Here is an 18,738-nt window from a genome sequence, read left to right on the forward strand (position 1 = left end):
CCCCCCCCCCCCCCTTTTCCCCCCTTTTTTATTCCTTCATTCACCAACTCAGTTAACTTCTAACTTGTTTCTAGTATGTGATTAAGTTTTGTGATGTTCTGGGTCTAATTTCTGAATGTTTAAATTAAAATTGAATCTGATATTTGAGCTGTTGATTTTGGAATTAGCTCCCTTTCTAAATCCACCATGTGGTCAACAAAATTTTCTGCCTTTTGCTTAATTCGTGATCTTTAAGTTACTTTTCATTTACTGAGTCTGTCTGAAGTTGTCCGGTGATTTTCATTTCCTATTCAGACTGGGGGAACCATAAAATTTTGCTCTTCTGAAATCTCTGTTATCTTGTCTGTTCCCTAAGATCGTAGAAAGTAATAAATGTATGTAATATGACTGTACTAAAAGGGTATTTTTGTACAATATTGTATATGATGCGGATCTGGGCTCCAAAAATGGGACTCAAATCGCTTGTGGGCCCACAATTAACAATTAAACCAGTTTTCAAAGTAGCGGCATTCTTGTAAATTCAGGAATGACTCAAGCACTTAAAAGAGAGGGAAATAGATAATAGAGTCAAACTGGAATAGAAAATTAGAAAAGGAGTGGTATTGTGGAATTAAAACACTAGTAGAACTTATCTCCTTCCCGATGGAGACCCAGCACTGCTATCAAAGGGAGATCTCGGCGAAAAGAGCAAGATTCGAGTTGAAGTTGTAGGCAAAGGTACTTCACTAACAGGCCTCTTCCTATTGGTCAACCAAAAGCTCAATTGAAAGAGGCCATTGAACTGAACCTGGCGGCAGGTTTGGGTTTCATTGTTGTTGCATGTCTCTTTCCTCACCACTGGAAAGATCTTTGGGGCTGAAACTCTAGGGTTCAGGTTGCCTAGGATAGAGGTTCTCAGACACTAAACCTCAGGCTCATCTGAAGGTTATCAATGGAGATCGACTTCAACAATCCGGGCTGCTGGAGCTGCCCAGAAACAGGGAAGGTTAAGAAGAACAGAACTAATAAGGATGAAGAAGAAGAAATAAAGAGGAAGTAAGAGAATGAAAGGGAAGAGATGAGAGAATTTCAGAGAGGGAGAGAGGGGTTCGACCATAGCTTCAAAGAAAACTGTTCATTCAATTTCAATTCAGTTCTTCAAAATCTCAAACTCAAAGCTCTATTGTCTCACATGACTACTTAAAGGAAAATAACATCAATTAATGGAAGCTAATTTAAAATAGAAACTAACCTAAATTAGCAACTGAAATCTAAAATTGAATCTCCCTACTAACTTGACCACACCCTACAATAACAATAAAAGAAACAAATAATTTACTAAATTAATCCCAAATCTTCCCACACCAAATACATCAACTCTCCAGTCTTAAAAGAACTCACTCCGTCGAGTTAGGTCGTGCTCTTAAGATACACTTGTAAATCGCTCATCGATGAGGTGGCACATATCTCGAAGCAGATGAAGGGAACATAACTCTAAGAGGAGGGAGAGTAGGTTGACGTGTCACTAGAGCACGAGTCAGTCGCCGACGTGGCATGTCTGATAATGCGTGTGGCTTCATTAAGTACAAACGGCTTTCTTGCTTCACCTTGATGGTCTTCCGTGCACCATCGTAAAGAATACTCGCGTCGTTGCCAAGGTCGCCTTAGAAGAATGTCAGTGCACCAATGGGCTGACCAAGCAAGATACATGGTATTGTAATGGCCCAACTGTAGATGTACTTGAACAACTACAGTGGCCTCTTCTCGAGTTGTGGCTTCAAAACCTTGCACATGAATCTTCTTGAAAAGTTGCTTCTATGGAAGGTTGTGTGCTCAAACAAATTTAGCAGAGATAAAGTTTGCTTCTGCTCCGGTATCAACAACTGTATGAATATCAGTAGGATCGGAACCGTGCAGGAGAGTACCCTTTTATCTGAAGAGAGGAGCTTTGTCAACTAGTCTGTTTGAGAATGATGTAAGACTAGCGGAATAAGCTTCGACATCATCATCATCATCATCATCATGATGGTCAATATCATCGGCATCGAGGGGATAAGGATGCAAATCAGGATCAACATCATCATTCTTCTTTGTCGGTTGCTTCTCTGCTGCATTCTAGAACGAGTCCTATTGGGGAACTTGTTGGAGTAGTGACCCTTCTCGCCACAATTATAGGATTTGATTTTCTTCACCCAATCACTATGCTTGTTGAAGTCTGACCTTTTTTCTTCAACCCTGCGAGATTCAGGCTTCTTTTCCTCCATACATGGTGGAGGTCTATAAACCGAAGGAGTCTTGAGCATACTCTTCCAATAAATGGACTTCTCTTCAGCTGTCTTGGCATGAGCTGATGCCACTTTAATGGACCTAGAATAAGTGTTAGCCAATTCGAGTCGGATCTTAGTACTTATCCCACTGATGTATCAACACCTTGAAGATAGTTTGTGAATTCGAGGGTGTAGGTATCCACATCCCTGTTGCCTTGTTGAAAATTAAGCAATTTGTGAAACATCGCCTTCTCATAATTAGGAGGAACAAATTTCTCAGTCAGAATCTATTTCATGACCTCCCAATTGGTAACAGGTCCAAGTCGTCTAACAAAACTGGAGTCCAGTTTATCATCCCACCATGAACATGTATAACAAATAAGCTTGATGAGGATGAGTTCACACTTCTTCTCATCCGAAAGGGATATATAGGCAAAAATCCTCTCCACTTTGGTAAGCCAGTTAAGGAATTCTTTAGGTCCCGTTTCATCATTGAACTCTGGAACCTCAATCTTGATGCCATAATCTTTGTCAAGAAATTGCCGAGTAATATCTTGGGGTATAATTGGATGACGTTTCTGTCTGTGAGGTGTATTTTCAATCTGTAGGGCATGAAACTGAGGAGGTGGTGTAGATGGTCCTTCATCAACTCGCTTTTTAAACCTCTGCATAAAGGCAAGAATCTTAGTGAGGGCACCATGAGTCTCGTCTATGAACTTGTCATATTTTGCCTCATTCTTCTCAACCCTGGCATTAGTTTTCTGTTGATTCTCTAGCAACTCACGATACAATTTGTGTAATTCAGCATTGGTGATGGACCTGTCATGGTTAGGAAATTCGCTCTAATACCACTTGATTCGGACCTGGTGATGCAGATTAATTACCAAAATAGGCTTGTTTTATTAGGAATAAGCCTAGGGTTGGGTTCAATACATGTTGGGCCTTTGATCCCATGTATTTTGAGTGTAGTAGACCACTTTTATGGGTCTAAAATGGGGGCTCTAAGATTGAGTACGGGATTACTAGTTAGTTTCCTTTTTCCATTAGTTTCCTTTTTTGGGTTTGATTTGAGTTTGATTTGTTTCCTTAGGAGTCAAGTTGTTAATTGAGTCAAGTCATTAGTAGTTAGTTTCCTTTTTCAACTAGTTTCTAATTTCAATTAGTTTCTAATTTCAGTTTTTAGTTACTATTGTATTAGGAGAATATTTGGTTTCCTTTTTGAGGAACCTTCTATTTTGTAATTCTCTCCCCCATTAACATTATAAAAAAAGAAGAGGAGGCTCCTGAAAGCCTAGAATGATTTTGATAAAAAAATAATGGTTGTTGCTATTGTCTTCTTCATGAAGAGTTGTCTTGTGTTTGATCAAGGCTGAAGGAATTGGTGTTTGATCCAATTGACTCCTTGCGGCATGAAGTCCAGGAGGTCTACTTCAAGTATTATTCTCTTAAGTTTTTATAGCTCTTTCAAGACTTATTAGGGCTGCAAAACCAGGTATGCAATCTATCACTCCGCTGCCCAGAAAATTCTGCAAAACAGAGCATCCACCCCTGCTGGAATGACCAGATCTGAGTATCCGATTAGTCCAGTTTTTTGATCGAAGGTTCCTCCCCATACCATTGAGAATCGACCCAAATATTGGCCTGTTCAGCCATTGATGAGAAATTAGAAATCTCCAGATTTTCTTCTTTTAGTGAATTGAAGTTTCTATTTTCTGCATTCTGGTTCTTCTGGTTTGAATAGTGTTTTCTGGACTGCTGTTCTTAATATTCTGTTAACTTAAATATGAACGGACTCCCATCTGTTCCTGGTTTAGTCCTAAGAATCATTGTTGGAATGGACTCTGTTGTTATTCTCTTGAGATCGATAACCTGCTGTACTGTTGAATTTCTGTTCTGATTTCTGAAGACTGTTAGCACTTCAATAGTCTCTGGATTAGTTCTAAACTGCTACTGGTTTGTTTAATCCCTGTGTTGCTGTTCTGTGGGTTCGATATTGTTTATGGGTTGTCACTGAAGTTAATTTCTAATACATGGTTGGGGTTGGTTTTGGTTGTTCTTTGTTTTAAAAGTTCCTGCAATTTTAGGTCTAATTGGGTGTCCAATTTATCCCTACATTACCTGGGCTCCAAAAATCGGACTCGGATCGCTTATGGGCCCACAATTAACAACTAAACCAGTTTTCAAAGAAGTAGTGGCATTCTTGTAAATTCAGGAACAACTCAAGCATTTAAAAGAGAGGGAAATAGATAATAAGGTCAAACTGGAATAGAAAATTAGAAGAGGAGGGTTACTCTAGAATCACAAAAGATAAAGGGGAATATTAGAACATAGGTATAGGAAGTAGGGGTTTAAGTGTAATATTAGAAATTATTTCCAATTAAAACACTAGTAGAACTTATCTCCTTCTCGATGGAACTCTAGGCCAAGGTGGTAGACCCAACCCTACTATCAAAAGGAGATCTCAGCCAAAAGAGCACGATTCGAGCTGAAGTTGTAGGCAAAGGTGCTTCACTAACATGCCTCTTGAATCCCACTACTGGTCAACCAAAAGCTTGATTGAAAGAGGTGTAAGGCTCCTAATGGCCAATCGTTGCCCCTGTCACTAGATCCTGAAAAACACAATGAGACGGGAAAAATGTGACTTTGCAATTAAGACTGGAAGTAAGGCTACTAATAGACAAAGGGTTAGTGGGAAAAGAAGGAACATGCAATACAATAAAAAGAGATGGAGAAGGGGTACAATTGACAGAGCCCTTTCCCAAAATAGTAGAATAAGTCTCGCTGGCCAACTTGAACTTACCATTACCAGGGTAGGTAGTGTATTGTGACTTTATGAGAAAAGAGGCAAGCGGCTTGTCATATGATCAGAAGCCCCAGAGTTTATAGTCCAAGGGGTAGAAAGGATAAACATAGTATGGCCACAAAAGGAGATATTTGACACAAAAGAGGTGGAATGAGCGGAGCTCGCAGTGGGCTGGTGCAGGAGAGTCCATACGTGTCAAAAGGCGTCGGAGGGAAGTAAGCTCATCGGATGATAGCGAGGTTGATGAGGTGTTAGGAGCAGATTCAGAGTCAGGGTTCTCAATATGGTTGGCCTAGGAGTACTAGCCTGACCCTTTCCTCACCCTTTGCAAGATATATCAGCAGGATGGCCATGAAGCTTCCAATAGTGCTCCTTGGTGCGACTCTGCTTCCCATGGTAATTGTACTTCATTGAAATCCTAGTAGAGGAGTCACCAGACTGTGGGGGGGGGGGGGCTGCACTAAGAGACTAAGTGCTAAAGACAAGTGCATATCTCCCAGTAGGAGTGGCAACAGGTTGTGGAAGCATAGTGGTACGTCAACTGTCCTTAAGTTGGATCATAGCATAGATTTGATCCAAAGTAGGAAAGAGGTCACGACTTAAAACCTGGGAATGAAACTGATCAAACTCCACATTCAGACTTGTTAGAGAGTCATGGACCCAGATCTTGTCCTCTCATTTCTAAAAACTGGTGACAACTGCAGGGGTGGAAGGAGTATACTTCTCATAGAGTGCGCAATGTCGGCAACTCATAGTAGTATTGTGATAGAGTGAGCCCTCTTTGCCTCAAATCACAAACCTTCTGGCGAAGGCAGCGAAGCTCAAAGACCTGGCAGCATTCCTCGCCTAGGAATAGATATTTTGGACAGATTTCCGAGTCCTCATAGTAGAGTCAAGGAGGAGATAGCCGCATGAAAGCTGTGGCAACATGGAATTGAAAAGGAAGGCCACAATCAGAGAGTTGGCACACTCCCAGTTGTCAACCTCAGGACCGATGGTCGGGCACTTCGTGGTTCCAGTGAGGTACCTGTAATAGCCACGGGACTTGATGGAGATGCAGAACGAGCATGACCACATGAGGTAGTTTGTGCCATCAAGCTTGACAGTACAAGGAGGAAGGTAGGACCAACCATGTTGTCTCTGCCAGTAGAAGCAGACAAGCTTGCTACTCAAGGGAGCTGTGCAAATAGAAGAGACACTAAAGTCGGAGATGGAGAAAACACCAAAAAATAGAAAAGGCTAGAAAACCCAAAAATTGATAAAGGGAAAAAACTCTGAGAAAATTGGTTTTGGGGATAGCTCTAGAACAGAGACCACAAACGTACCACTACAAGAATAAGGAGCACCAATCGCAACAAACATCAAGATGATTGGAGCATTTAGTAGGGAGAAAGCATCCTGGAAATGAAAAGAACGATTTTAGGGAACAAAACCCTGAAAAAATAATAAAAAAAAAATGGTCTGAGTCTCTCAGACTCATTGTAAAAGAGTCTGAGAGCCCAGGGGAAGGATGGATGGAAGCTAGAAACCCTCTTGGTGGTTTAAGAAGCTCCCACCACGAGAAGCAGATGAAGAGAGATGGAGGGAGGCATTGGGAGAGAGAGAAAGAGATGGAGAAGAGGGAAAGCCCCTTAGGGTTTTGGATCCTATGGCTTTGATACCATGTTGGATGGGGTAATGACTTGGGTCAAATATAATACCAGCCCTCTTTATTTATAATAACGAAGAGAAAGTTCTAGAGAATTGAATACCATTAAACCCCTTAGGATTCGTTTGTCTACTGATACTTTTCCTAAAACCCATTATTACAACAATTTTGGAATAGGTCTTGATTTTTACAAATTATCTCATGTGGTACACATTGATTGTACCTGTTTTCCGTGGTCATGAAGTTCATGATCATATTGATGGCTCCTCTACTTGTCCTTCTTCCACCATTTTATACTCTGATGGCACAAGTTCTCCTAATCCTGCCTACTTCCTTTGGAAACTGCTTGATAATCTTGTTGTTTCTTGGATTCAAGCAACCCTCTCTTATCGATATTCTCAAGCATGGATGGAGACCCAATGACAGCAAGAGATATTTGGCTTGCCGAGCAACTTTTCCTTGATCATGCACATGCACAAGCTCGCTATCTGCAATTAAAACTCCAATTTCGGTCTATGAAATTGGGTTCTCTCTCCATGAGTTCTTATCTTCAAGAAATTAGAGCTCTTGTTATGTAATACTACCCTACAAAAAGGGTGTTCTTGTACAATATTGTATACTTTTCCAAGTATAAATACAAATGATAACAGTGGGCCGAGTAAGCCATTTTCACTGAAATTTTCACTTTATTGGAAAGACTTTGATATGTATTGCCCACAAATACATGACCTTGCCCCCCATCCCTCTTCCATCAGATGGATGCCATCTGGAAAAGGATAAGAAAATTGTTGGTATACAGAGAACAGAATTTTTGGAATTCTAGATAATGTTATTATTTTTATTGCAACCTGTTATGTAGAAAAATTTTCCTGAATTTCTTATTGTAAACCCCTTGTTTGTTGCAATTTAGGAGTATCTGACCAACCCTGTCCAAGTAAAAGTGGGGAAAGTAAGCAGTCCTACGCCAAATGTATCTCAAATATTGGAGAAAGTCTCTGAAAATGAGAAGGTTAGCTCATTTCAACAATTGTGAAAATATTACAAATTTTCAATTTCATTTTGCATGTAGTGATATGGATTGGTGTATTCTTTTTAGCATGTAATCTGCTTTATTTTTTGTCAAATTTTCTTTTCTATCTTTGGTTTAATGCCCCTCTTTATGGTTTAATTGGAATATTTACAAGTGATTGTCACATGATGGAACAGTGATTGTCACAGATCTAGCCCCATCTGTCTATTGCTATATTTTATCCTTCCGGAACTTTGTCATTTAATCTTCTTAAATTTGCAAGGATCTAGATTGATATAAACATGTTGGAGACATATTTTGGTAAAAAGTTCACCTATTGTTTTGCAGGGCATGTTGGCTCATTTTCAAAATCATCTTTTGTGATTCATAATTCCTATCTATATGCTCTCCTTTTTATCTTAAGCTATAATCCTGACTTCCTATGATCTGTATTTGAGTGATGTAGTATTCTTACACATGAGGATATATTTTATTATAATTTCTACTCATGTTGGAGATATTTGGAGCAGCATCCAGGTTACTGCTTATTTGCGGTTTAAATGAAGAATTGACAAATCGTTCAATGACTTACTTCAAGTCATTTGATCATCACCTTTTTTCTTGCTGCTTTGGTAGACATCTGATATCATTGTCAAATTCTAGATTCCTTGTGCCAAAAATTGGACAATTTAATTACTTTCTGGTGGTGTGTGAAAATATGTTAAGGAACTCTTATTTCCTCTCAATACTTTCATGAGTGGGTCGGACTACGTTTTGTCTAGAGGTGCCATGTGCAAATTATTTTCCCTGGAACTGAAACCTTGTTCACTTTTGGTCATGATATGGACTTAGCTGCTTTCAGATGATCACGACTCCTTTGTCTGTGTATTTGGAAAGAAAGTAGGCAGGGTGGTGAGTGGTTACGCAAAATGCTTATTGGTTTGAAAATGTAAAATAAATAAACTGAATTTTGAACGAGGGCTATTTAGGTGTGTTATGTGGTCTGTCTCTCTTGAATGTTCAATCTGGAGAATGATTTGGCCTGCTAGTACCTTTATCATAGATCATTGATGAGATTCATTGATCATCATCTGTAGGAAAGAAAGAATACCTAGATTACTAATTCAACACATTTTGATGCAAGGTAGTGTGCTTTGAATTCTATGTAAGACATCAGAAGGGTTTTGTGAAGTTTGAACTTGTCTTGGTCACAAACTCTCTTGCTGTGTGGCAGACTATGTTACCAGGATGCTGGTGTGGGTGTAGGTGTCAAGAGTCTCTGTAACGACCCAAGAATACGGCAAGTACTAGACCCGCCTGGGAGATCGGTGAGGTGTCCCCACTAAGAATACGGCAAGTACCAGGGGGTTTGGGAGATCAGTGAGGGTGTGCAATTTTAGTCCCACATCGCCTAGGGAGAGATTCCTGGACTAGTTAATAACCTCTAGCCTCCTTAACATGGCACAACACGTTTTAAAGCCTTGAGGCCCATGGGCCAAAGAGGACAATATTGTGTAAAGTTAATGGGGCCAGGGTGTTACAAATTGGTATCAGAGCTGACCCCGACAGCGGTGGGGCCACAGTGGGGACACTATGCCGAAAGGGGGGAAGTGTAACGACCCAAGAATACGGCAAGTACCAGACCCGCTTGGGAGATCGGTGAGGTTTTCCCACCAAGAATACACCTCAACGAGAATATGGCAAGTTCCAGGGGGTTTGGGAGATCGGTGAGGGTGTGTAACTTTAGTCTCACATCGCCTAGAGAGAGATTCCTAGACTAGTTAATAACCTCTACCCTCCTTAACATGGCACAACCCGTTTTAAAGCCTTGAGGCCTATAGGCCAATGAGGATAATATTGTGCAAAGTTAATAGGGCTGGGGTGTTACAGTCTCGACATTGACATGGGGTGTCCTACTCAAATTGTGAAAAATAGAATTCAGGGACTCAGGACGCATACATATTATTTATTTACTTCTAATATAAGGGAAACTTGCCCTTCATGGTGTACTGTAGATAAACTAATCTTTGTAATTATGTGACAATTCCAATCGTTGGGTAGACAATGGACAGTCTGGATAGGCTACTTGTCAAATTTCAGACTCAAATAGACCCATATACCCATTGTGTGTACTAGCATGCTACATGCTCCCCTATATATGTCAATACATGCCTATGGTACTCCAGTACTCCTACCACTACTGTTTACCCTCCCTTTTGTCTTGGATTTCCCAAGTAATATTTGGCCACTTTGCAAACTCTATTTGGGCTGAAACTTGAAATATGAGCAGGGGACTTGTGGGTTTATTTATCCACCAAATTTGGGTCCCATCAGACATGCCATGTGCCAGATTTTTGGCCAAACAGATAAACTTATCTAGTCAGAACAACCAGATATACTTTTCCTTAGTGGTGCTACCGGGCAGGGCAGGGTCCCCATGCTAGGCCTAACCGAGGTTGGGCTGAAATAAGCCCAGCATTGGCCCTGTTTTTGTCATTTTTATTTATTTTTAAATATTTAATAATGTATATTATAGTAAATTATAATACTTAATCCATGGTCCTTATCTTGTATGCATATATATACAGCAGGGCAGGGCCAAGCTAGCTCAACCCAAGGCCTCACTTAGGCCCGGCCCAGCCCGACCCGACCCGACCCGACCCATCTCTACCTTAGCCTGGCCTGCAGGCTGAAAATTCCAGCCCAGGCCTTTAACTTTTATTGCGGGCTTGGGCTTCCGCAGCCAAAATTTCACCCTAATCCTATATATATTATTGGCTATTTTTTTAATTAAAAAATTGTGTATTAAATGGATCAAATTAACATAAAAACATCAAGTCAAAGTAAGAGTTTTCATACATCCTGGGTTATATTTCACATATTTAAGACTTGAGGTGAGTGGGGGGTGTCATCGAAGATGAAGAGACTAGTTGGAAGTTGGGAGACTGGAAAGAGAGGTTTGTCATATGGTAAACAGTTGATGCTTGAATAGTCATGGTCGAAGCTGGATGTCACACCCCGCCTCCACTCACATGAGAAGGCTGGTGATATGGACACATATACGTGTCCACAATCCCTTCAGGATCTATGATGCAGTACTTTAAGTGCATAAAATTATGAAATGATTCTATGATCACAAGATAATAATAATAATCAAAATATACACAACTGGTGAAGTTTAATAATATTTATTATATTTATCAAAGGTTTTTATAGCGAAAGTCATAATTACAGTTATGCTACTAGGACTAAATCTGATATGTAAAACAAAGAATAAAAAAGGAAGATGATACTCTCATCCTCAACGTGCTCTGAATGCACAATCATCACAAACACATCCGTCCTCGTGCATAGCTAGTTCCTCATCCTAGAGGTCACCTCCGTCAAGAACCGGCTCCTCAACCGCATACTCTGGCTGGTTACCTGAATCATCCACTAAAAGTGACAACAACGGGGGTGAGCTTTCATGAAGCCCAGTGAGGGGTGCACACACACAAACAAAATAGATACAACAATAAATATTTACAAGATAAAACAAATACACATATGAAGCAACATAATGGAACGACTAGGATTTAATGAATGCAATTATGCTTTGGATTATTATCACACAAGTCTGTCCACTAAACTAATTAAATGTTAGGGTTTGGGTACTGCTATAGCATAGGAGATTTCCTTGGTCCCGGAATCAAGCACATTGGTCACCTAGAGATATATGCTAGTTACAAGTCAGGAGTCTACAGGTCCTGGAATCAAGAGCATCGGTCACCCCGTAAACCCCTAACAAATAATACCACCCTATACCATGGTCCCGGAATCAAGCACATCGGTTACATGAGCTATAGGACAGCTAGTATCTCATGCAAATAAAACTAATTTAAATTAGGTTCTGAGTACTACTGCAACATAGGGGATATCCCTGGTCCCGGAATCAAGCACATCAGTCACCCAACAATATACGCTAGTTGCGATTCAGGAGCCTGTAGGTCCCGGAATCAAGAGTATCGGTCACCCCGCAAACGCCTAACAAATAATACCACTCTATACCACGGTCCTGGAATCAAGCACATTGGTCAGCCGTGCTATAGGGGTGTAACACTCGGTTGTTTTTCCTAATCCACTTATTCTATATTCCTAGTGGGTACTAGTGCTACTGCAAAATAGGGGATATCCCTGGTCTCGGAATCAAGCACATCGGTCACGCAACGATATACGCTAGTTGCGAGTCAGGAGCTTGCAGGTCCCGGAATCAAGCACATCGGTCACCCATAAACCCCTAACGAATAATCTCACCCTACAGCCATGGTCCCAAAAAACCCATCGGTCACTCGAGCTATAGGATAGCCAATACATAAACCCCTATTGGCAAAGGTTGTAGCATTATGGTGATTATTCTTCTAACCCAATTCATTTTAACATGCCAGATACCACATACCACATACCACATACCACATACCACATTATAGTCACGCTCATAAACACTATCATACTATCACGCAACATCACATTCACCAAATAGAACAAGTTTATCATATGCAATGCATCATGTTATAAATAACAATATCATTAATATCCACAATTTAATATGCAATTAAGAAAACAAGTTAAACGTGCAACTACCATGAATTCATGCGTGGATGACATGTTATAAACACTCCATAAAATAGCACAAAATCCCCTCACCTCGATTCCTAGGTGATGATGGACAATTGATGGCCTAGCGCTGTGTTGTCTCATCATCTCTTGGTTCTACTCCTAGGATACATAAGATTTTTAAGAAAATAAATCACTCATGTAGAAATACACATGTTTTAGCTTCATTTCCTATTTCTCTTTTCTCTGAAATCGTTCTCAAATTGGGGGTTTTATGGCTATAAGGCTGATATATACTTGGGGATGTTCTCCCACCTCAATTAACTTAGATTAAGTGTAATCAATGGGTTGGTTAAGATGGGTATACACAATGCACCCAAATTTCCCCAAAGTTCCAATCGCGATTAAGTTAAATTAGGGAATTTCGGTTGAGGATTTATGTGGTGACCACTAATGGCTTATGTGATATTGTGATCACCCCAATCCACTATACCCATTTTTAATTTCATTTTCCCCAATCCAATTTTGGATTTGAATGGTGGGGCATAGAGGGTTTAGGAAAAACCCACCATTTCTAGGGTTTAGTTACCCAAATTGGGGATTTCACTGAGGAGGGTTCATGGACTCAAATTGATCCATCAATCTTGCTATGATAAGTCTCTTACACTAAACCCCTCTCCCAATTTGTAGCCTTGACCAGTGGGAAGGTGGGTTTTAGGAAATTTTCCCATTTCTAGGTTTTGTGTTGCCCAAATTGGGGTTTGAAATGGGGATTTCACTAGGGAGGTTCATGGGTTCAAGTTGAACCATGGATCTTGCTAAGACGAGTCCCCAACATCAAATCCCCCAATTGATTTATACATTAGGTAAGTGGGTGGGTAGATTCGGTTGGGGCGATCTCCATTAGCTTTAATGGAGAGTGGAAATGGAAGGGAGAGAGAGATGACTACTTAGAAGATAGAGAGAGAGAGACGGCTTACCTTAGATGGGTAAGTGCTCCCCTTGCTTCTCTCATCTTCCTCCTCCCTTGCTCTTCTCCTTCTCCTTCTTCTTCTTCTCCTTTCTCTCTTCTCTTGCTTTAAGTTTGGTAGGAATGAAAAGAATGGGTAAAGACTTCTATTTATAGTCATTTAAGTTGCCTAAGGATTGTTTGGAAAAATAATGGGTTTTCATTAATTACCGGGTTAATCCGTCATTTGGTGCTAATGGGCTCACCTTGGGGTGTCCCAATATATTAATCTATTCCCCAATATGTTGTTCCAACTATTGAGAGTGGTTTGAGGAGCACGGGTGCGAGGGCCCGGGCCCCAAATAACCCAGTTTTGGCCTATGTACTCAGTGGAGGTGTTCACCGGTGAAGGCTGAATTGGTCTCTTTGTGTGGAAATGGATATTTAAGTTGAATGGGGCCCTTCTAAGGTGTTTCCAGTGTGTGGGCCCCACCTCTTGACATATTTTACTATTTAAGCCCGGAAAATCCACAAATTACTAGTGGTTGTCACATGGGTTACATTAGTTATGTCCAAAAGTTGAAATTAGCCCGGGTATAACGTTGGATGAGAGAGGGATGCAAACCACCGGAGTGAAAAGTGGTGGTCATTTCCTTTGCCCCTTCTTTTCTTCTTCTACTGTCTTCCTCCAATGACCCCCTCCTTTATTTTCTTTTCCTCCCACACTCCTTCGTCCTGTGCCCTCTCCTCCTTTGCTTTCTCCACTCAGCCCCGCCTCCCCCCCCTTTTGTCCAAGGAGTTTGGATGAGACTTGAGAAGGAAATCCATAGAGCACCCATTTCTGAATCCATGTCACACGTATGTGATGCAGATAAGTCACTTAATGGACTTATTATATTGCAAATAAGCCATAGATTGGGTTATGTATGTGTTGGGTCTTTGATCTCATGGGTTTTTTTTTTTTGTAATGGGCCACTTTAATAGGCCTAAAATATGGGTAGAAAGTAAAAAAATGGGATCTAATTCATTAGTTTAGTTAGAGTCCTGTTTTGAGTCTATTTCCTTTGTTATTTTAGTTTCTTATTCAGTTTAGGTTTCCCAATTAGTTAAGGATTGGGTTAGGCCTTTCCTTTTTAGTGTTTGAGTCAGTTTTAAGTCTTCTATATAAGTTTGTAAGGGGCTACAACATTGAACACGAATTTATGTATGAAAAAAAAAAGATGGCTTATGTTGTGTTGTGGGATGTAGTTGGGTGAGATGCCTAAACCTGAGGGTGGGATGCCCATTCAGTAGTTCTTCTTCCCCCTTCTCAACCATTCATCGAATTCTCTTTCTTCCCTTTATTCTCTATTTTCTGTTTTATTCATTCTATCGGTCCTTAAATTTGATTTTTATTGAATTTAGTAAAGATCCTGCTTGGGATTGGATCACTTGTGAACCAATCTTACATTAGTATGGGCATGTGATTCGGTAGGGAAAGTGTCGAATCTGGGTAACATAGGTGGTAGACTTGGATAGACTGGAGGGTCAAGGTGACAAAGGACCCAACCCCATCTCACTGATGCAAATTTCAGCAAAAACAGGCATGTGAGGTAGCTAAAACTGTATTTGAAGTGTTATAAAATTATGGGTATATCATGCTTAATAATTGAATTTGAATCTAGTGGCATTCTTGAAAATTTGTCACTTTGCCTTCGCTTTTAAGATCCTTTCCCATAATTTTTGGGACTTAGACTTGAGACCACTAAGAGGGGTATGGTTTCCTGTATCACTTGAAGCAGCCACTTTGCAAGGTGACGTGTCAAAAACAGGTCACAACTTCACAAACCCTTCTATTTGGTCAATGCCCCGCCTCCCTTTCGATTGTTTATCAATGAGGAACATCATAGTTTCAAAAGCATGCCTCATTTTTGTTACTAGGGTCAGTTGCTAGGTGTTGCATAAACTGGATTTACTCTTTTTCTTCGAAGAAATTTTCTATTTATCTCCTGCTTTATTTAATCATTTGCAGTTAAAAGGCACTCTTTTTTACTAGTCTGCATATTATCAAACATCCCAGTTTGCACTATCCAGCTTTTAATATTGAAATTGCCTAAGAACTACATATGATTTAGAATTATCTGCAAAGATTTCATTGTTGACTGGGGAGATGATTTTCTTTCTGTTGTTTGTTGAGCTATAAGAATATGTCATTTATGCAGATCGATAGGCTTCTGGCTTTGCTTGTTGATGAGGCTTCTCAGGCTGAGAGGACTGGCCATCCACAGCCCCTGACCATTGTTTTTGTTGAGAGGAAGGTATTGCAGCAGTGTCTGTGCACTAAATATTCCAGGTTGCATCTTCTAATCATACAAATCAAGATCATGAATGTATTTACCCTTTCAGATGAGGTGTGATGAAGTCACAGAATCTTTGGTAGCGCAAGGTCTTCATGCTGTTGCTCTTCATGGTGGCCGTAGCCAGAGTGAAAGGGAGGCAGCTCTCTGTGATTTTAGATCTGGTGCTACCAATATTTTGGTATTGTTCGCTTAACTGCTGCTGAGATTTCGTCCAAGATTATGATGTGACTCTGTGTCTGATTGCATCCATATTGTAACTCATGTTATGAGCTTTATGTGCAGGTTGCTACTGATGTTGCATCTCGTGGTCTGGATGTGACCGGAGTTGCTCATGTTGTTAATCTAGATCTTCCAAAGGTTTGTTTTACTGCTAGTGGGGCTAGCTTCGTGCTTGCTGAAACTCATGAATCTAAATCCCAAGTTGTCTGACTTAGCAATTCACTAGAGAAACTTGGACAGTTCTTGTGAATGTTAGATTTCTTTCCTAGAATCTGTGCTTTCATTTGTGTACTAGATTTTTTATTTTTTATTTATCTATTTATTTTTTGTCTTACTCTATCTTCTTCTCCTTGAAGTTGAAAGAGTATTTTAAGATTTTTATTCTGTAATATTTAAAGGGAGTGAGGGTGGACCCAGTGCAACGTTAAGGTTGCTCCATTGCAAGCTAGTGATCATGGGTTCGAGCTGGGAAACAGCTTCTCTGCAAAGTGGGGGTAAGGCTCTGTACATTATGACCCTTCCCAAACCCGTGCACTGGCCACAGCCTTAGGAATATTTAAAGGGAGTGTATATACCTGTTTAAGGTGACCATTCAAGAATTGCTTTTTTTTTTTTTCTAAATTATTTTATATTTTTCTTATGGAATATTACCTCACATGCAATGTGGTTATTTATTAGGCAATGGAGGATTTTGTGCATCGGATTGGAAGGACAGGACGTGCTGGATCTACAGGCCAGGCTACATCATTCTATACTGATCGAGACATGGTGTATTCTCTATCTTTGCTTTTATTTCCCTATCCTGCATAGTTGTCAAGGCGTCGCCTAGGCGATGCCTCTGTCCTTTTGGAAACTGACACTTATATTTGTTATTTCATTTACTTAAGATATTATTCATAAATAAGCAAATACCCCCTATTTGAATCCAATAAAAATAGTTTAAAAATCAAATTCCAAAAGGATAAAAAGTCAACCCCCCAGTCGAAGAAGAAAAACTGGATTTTGGTTATAGGGGCGATTTTCAACTTTTAAATGCTAGAGTTTTTCTCAATTATGAAAATTTTATAAATTCTATCATGTTAAAACATTGCTAAAAACCAAAAGTCCGGTAAAATAATTTTTTGTTTTGATATCCATAAAATTATTTTCATTCAGACGATTTTAACAGTATTCACGCACTTAAAAATAAGTTTGACCGGAACATAACTTTGTCATTACAACTTAGATTTAAGTAATCTTAGACTTGTTGGAAAGCTAGTTTTATATTATAACTGATACAAAAAGTCTAATGTAAAAATAATATCATTTGACTAGTCAAACTTGTTATAGAACCAGAGGATTTCTCTAAATTTTGATTTTTTATAACTTCATATGACTTAATGTTAATTTTTTATGATTTAATATGGCTAAATGTTGATTTTTAATGACTTGATGTTGCTTAATCTTGATTTTTTATGATACAAGGTATATATAGCTTACTAAATAATGTTAGAAAATAGGAAAAATAAAAAATAACAATTGGTCGCCTTGTTCACCTCAAGGCGTGCACTTTCTCGCCTAAGCGCTTGGACAACCCTCCACGGCCTTGGTTAGCCTTGGCGCCGTGACAACTAGGCTATCCTGTGATTCCTTCCATATTTGCACTTGGGAATATCAACTTTTTCTAATACTATTTTTGTGGTGCTTGCATCTCATAGTTCCTTGTGGCGCACATAAGGAAAGCAATTGCAGATGTAGAGTCTGGAAATGTTGTGGCATTTGCAACGGGGAAGGTATGTCCTTTGACTGCAGTGGCTCACATCTAATTCCCTTTCACTACACTTACCGTATTGCACCCAATAATGTCCTTTTGCTACCTCTAAAAATATGCTTTACTGCAGTGAGTGCACCTTTTCCTTTCATTTACTTCTATATTTGTTCTGCAACTCCCAACCCAGAGGGATAAACTTATTATACCTGCATACTGGACCTTATTTACAAATTCTGCTGGTATTATTTTAGGTTGCAAGAAGGAAGGAGAGAGAAGCTGCAGCTGCCCAAAGAGAGGCTAGGCTTTCGGTATCGAAAATTTCAGTGTCGGGTTTAGCATCAATAAACATTGAGGACAAGTACAGGTATATGCTAACCCCAACAACCATAAAGAAGGAGGGTGCTGCTGACGATGCTTGGGATGACTGAAGAAATTTCATCTATCTGGCGATGCTTCAAAAATGCGTTGCATGCTTTCATGCTTGTGGCCTTGAAAATCATAAACAATGGCTGAGGTTAGTACCTCCTCGCCCCTCCTTCTAGGTGCTTATGCTATTTCTATATGGTTTTGGGATTTTTCTTTTTGTGGCCAACTGATCAATCATCAATGCAGTGAGCTTCATGGAAGTTGTTTTCCTATTTTCTGTTAGGTTTCTATATTTCATGCTTCTGGCCGCGTGTATTATAAACTGTCTTGTTATGAGAAGAAATTGCATTTTACAGGTGAATGGCTTGTGGCTTGGACCTGAACTGCAAAAATCTTGATTGGAAAGCAAATTTCAGGTAAGTCCATGTACATTGTCTTATTTCATCTTTTGCTGATGGCTTTGGATAGCATGTATCAAGGATTAATCTTTTGTTGTCTAGGCGTTCTGTATTAGTGGCTTATAGTCATGTGCATATTGTGGCTGGATCTTAGTAAAGACTCGTCAGTTTGCTACGGTCTTAACTTATCAATAAGTTACAAGTTTACATGGCAGAAACATCTTGACTTTAGAGAGAGAGAGAGAGAGAGAGAGAGATTGCCTACCTGCTCCAACAAACGCGCACTGCTTGTGGAGGTCCGTGTTTGTGCGTCATGCGCCCACTAATAGAAGGTCGGTTCCTTTTATACACTGGATTGGAAAATAATCGGCCAAACCCGACCAATTATTTAAGTGTGGGATTAACCAACACGAGGCTC

General features: G+C 39.9%; 1 protein-coding gene across 7 annotated transcripts in view; it reads left to right on the plus strand.

Moving 5' to 3' along the window:
* The window catches only part of LOC122058123 (ATP-dependent RNA helicase DBP2-like), a 68,704-nt gene extending 50,170 nt beyond the window's left edge, over positions 1-18,534 (plus strand). For 2 of the 7 annotated variants that reach the window (XM_042620620.1, XM_042620619.1), the window contains 8 exons: positions 7,608-7,706; positions 15,450-15,545; positions 15,634-15,765; positions 15,870-15,944; positions 16,485-16,574; positions 17,504-17,578; positions 17,808-18,070; positions 18,279-18,534. In XM_042620620.1, coding sequence (XP_042476554.1) covers positions 7,608-7,706; positions 15,450-15,545; positions 15,634-15,765; positions 15,870-15,944; positions 16,485-16,574; positions 17,504-17,578; positions 17,808-17,984 — 744 coding nt within the window. In that variant the 3' untranslated portion in view covers positions 17,985-18,070; positions 18,279-18,534. Of the gene's footprint in view, positions 1-7,607; positions 7,707-15,449; positions 15,546-15,633; positions 15,766-15,869; positions 16,058-16,204; positions 16,391-16,484; positions 16,575-17,503; positions 17,579-17,807; positions 18,071-18,278 lie in introns of those variants that run through there. The other 5 variants (XM_042620621.1, XM_042620622.1, XM_042620624.1 and 2 more) reach the window with 5 other exon arrangements.
* The last annotated feature ends 204 nt before the right edge of the window (positions 18,535-18,738 follow it).

The sequence above is a fragment of the Macadamia integrifolia genome, chromosome 12 (genome assembly GCF_013358625.1).
Source record: "Macadamia integrifolia cultivar HAES 741 chromosome 12, SCU_Mint_v3, whole genome shotgun sequence".
In the NCBI taxonomy this organism is placed as follows: domain Eukaryota; kingdom Viridiplantae; phylum Streptophyta; class Magnoliopsida; order Proteales; family Proteaceae; genus Macadamia; species Macadamia integrifolia.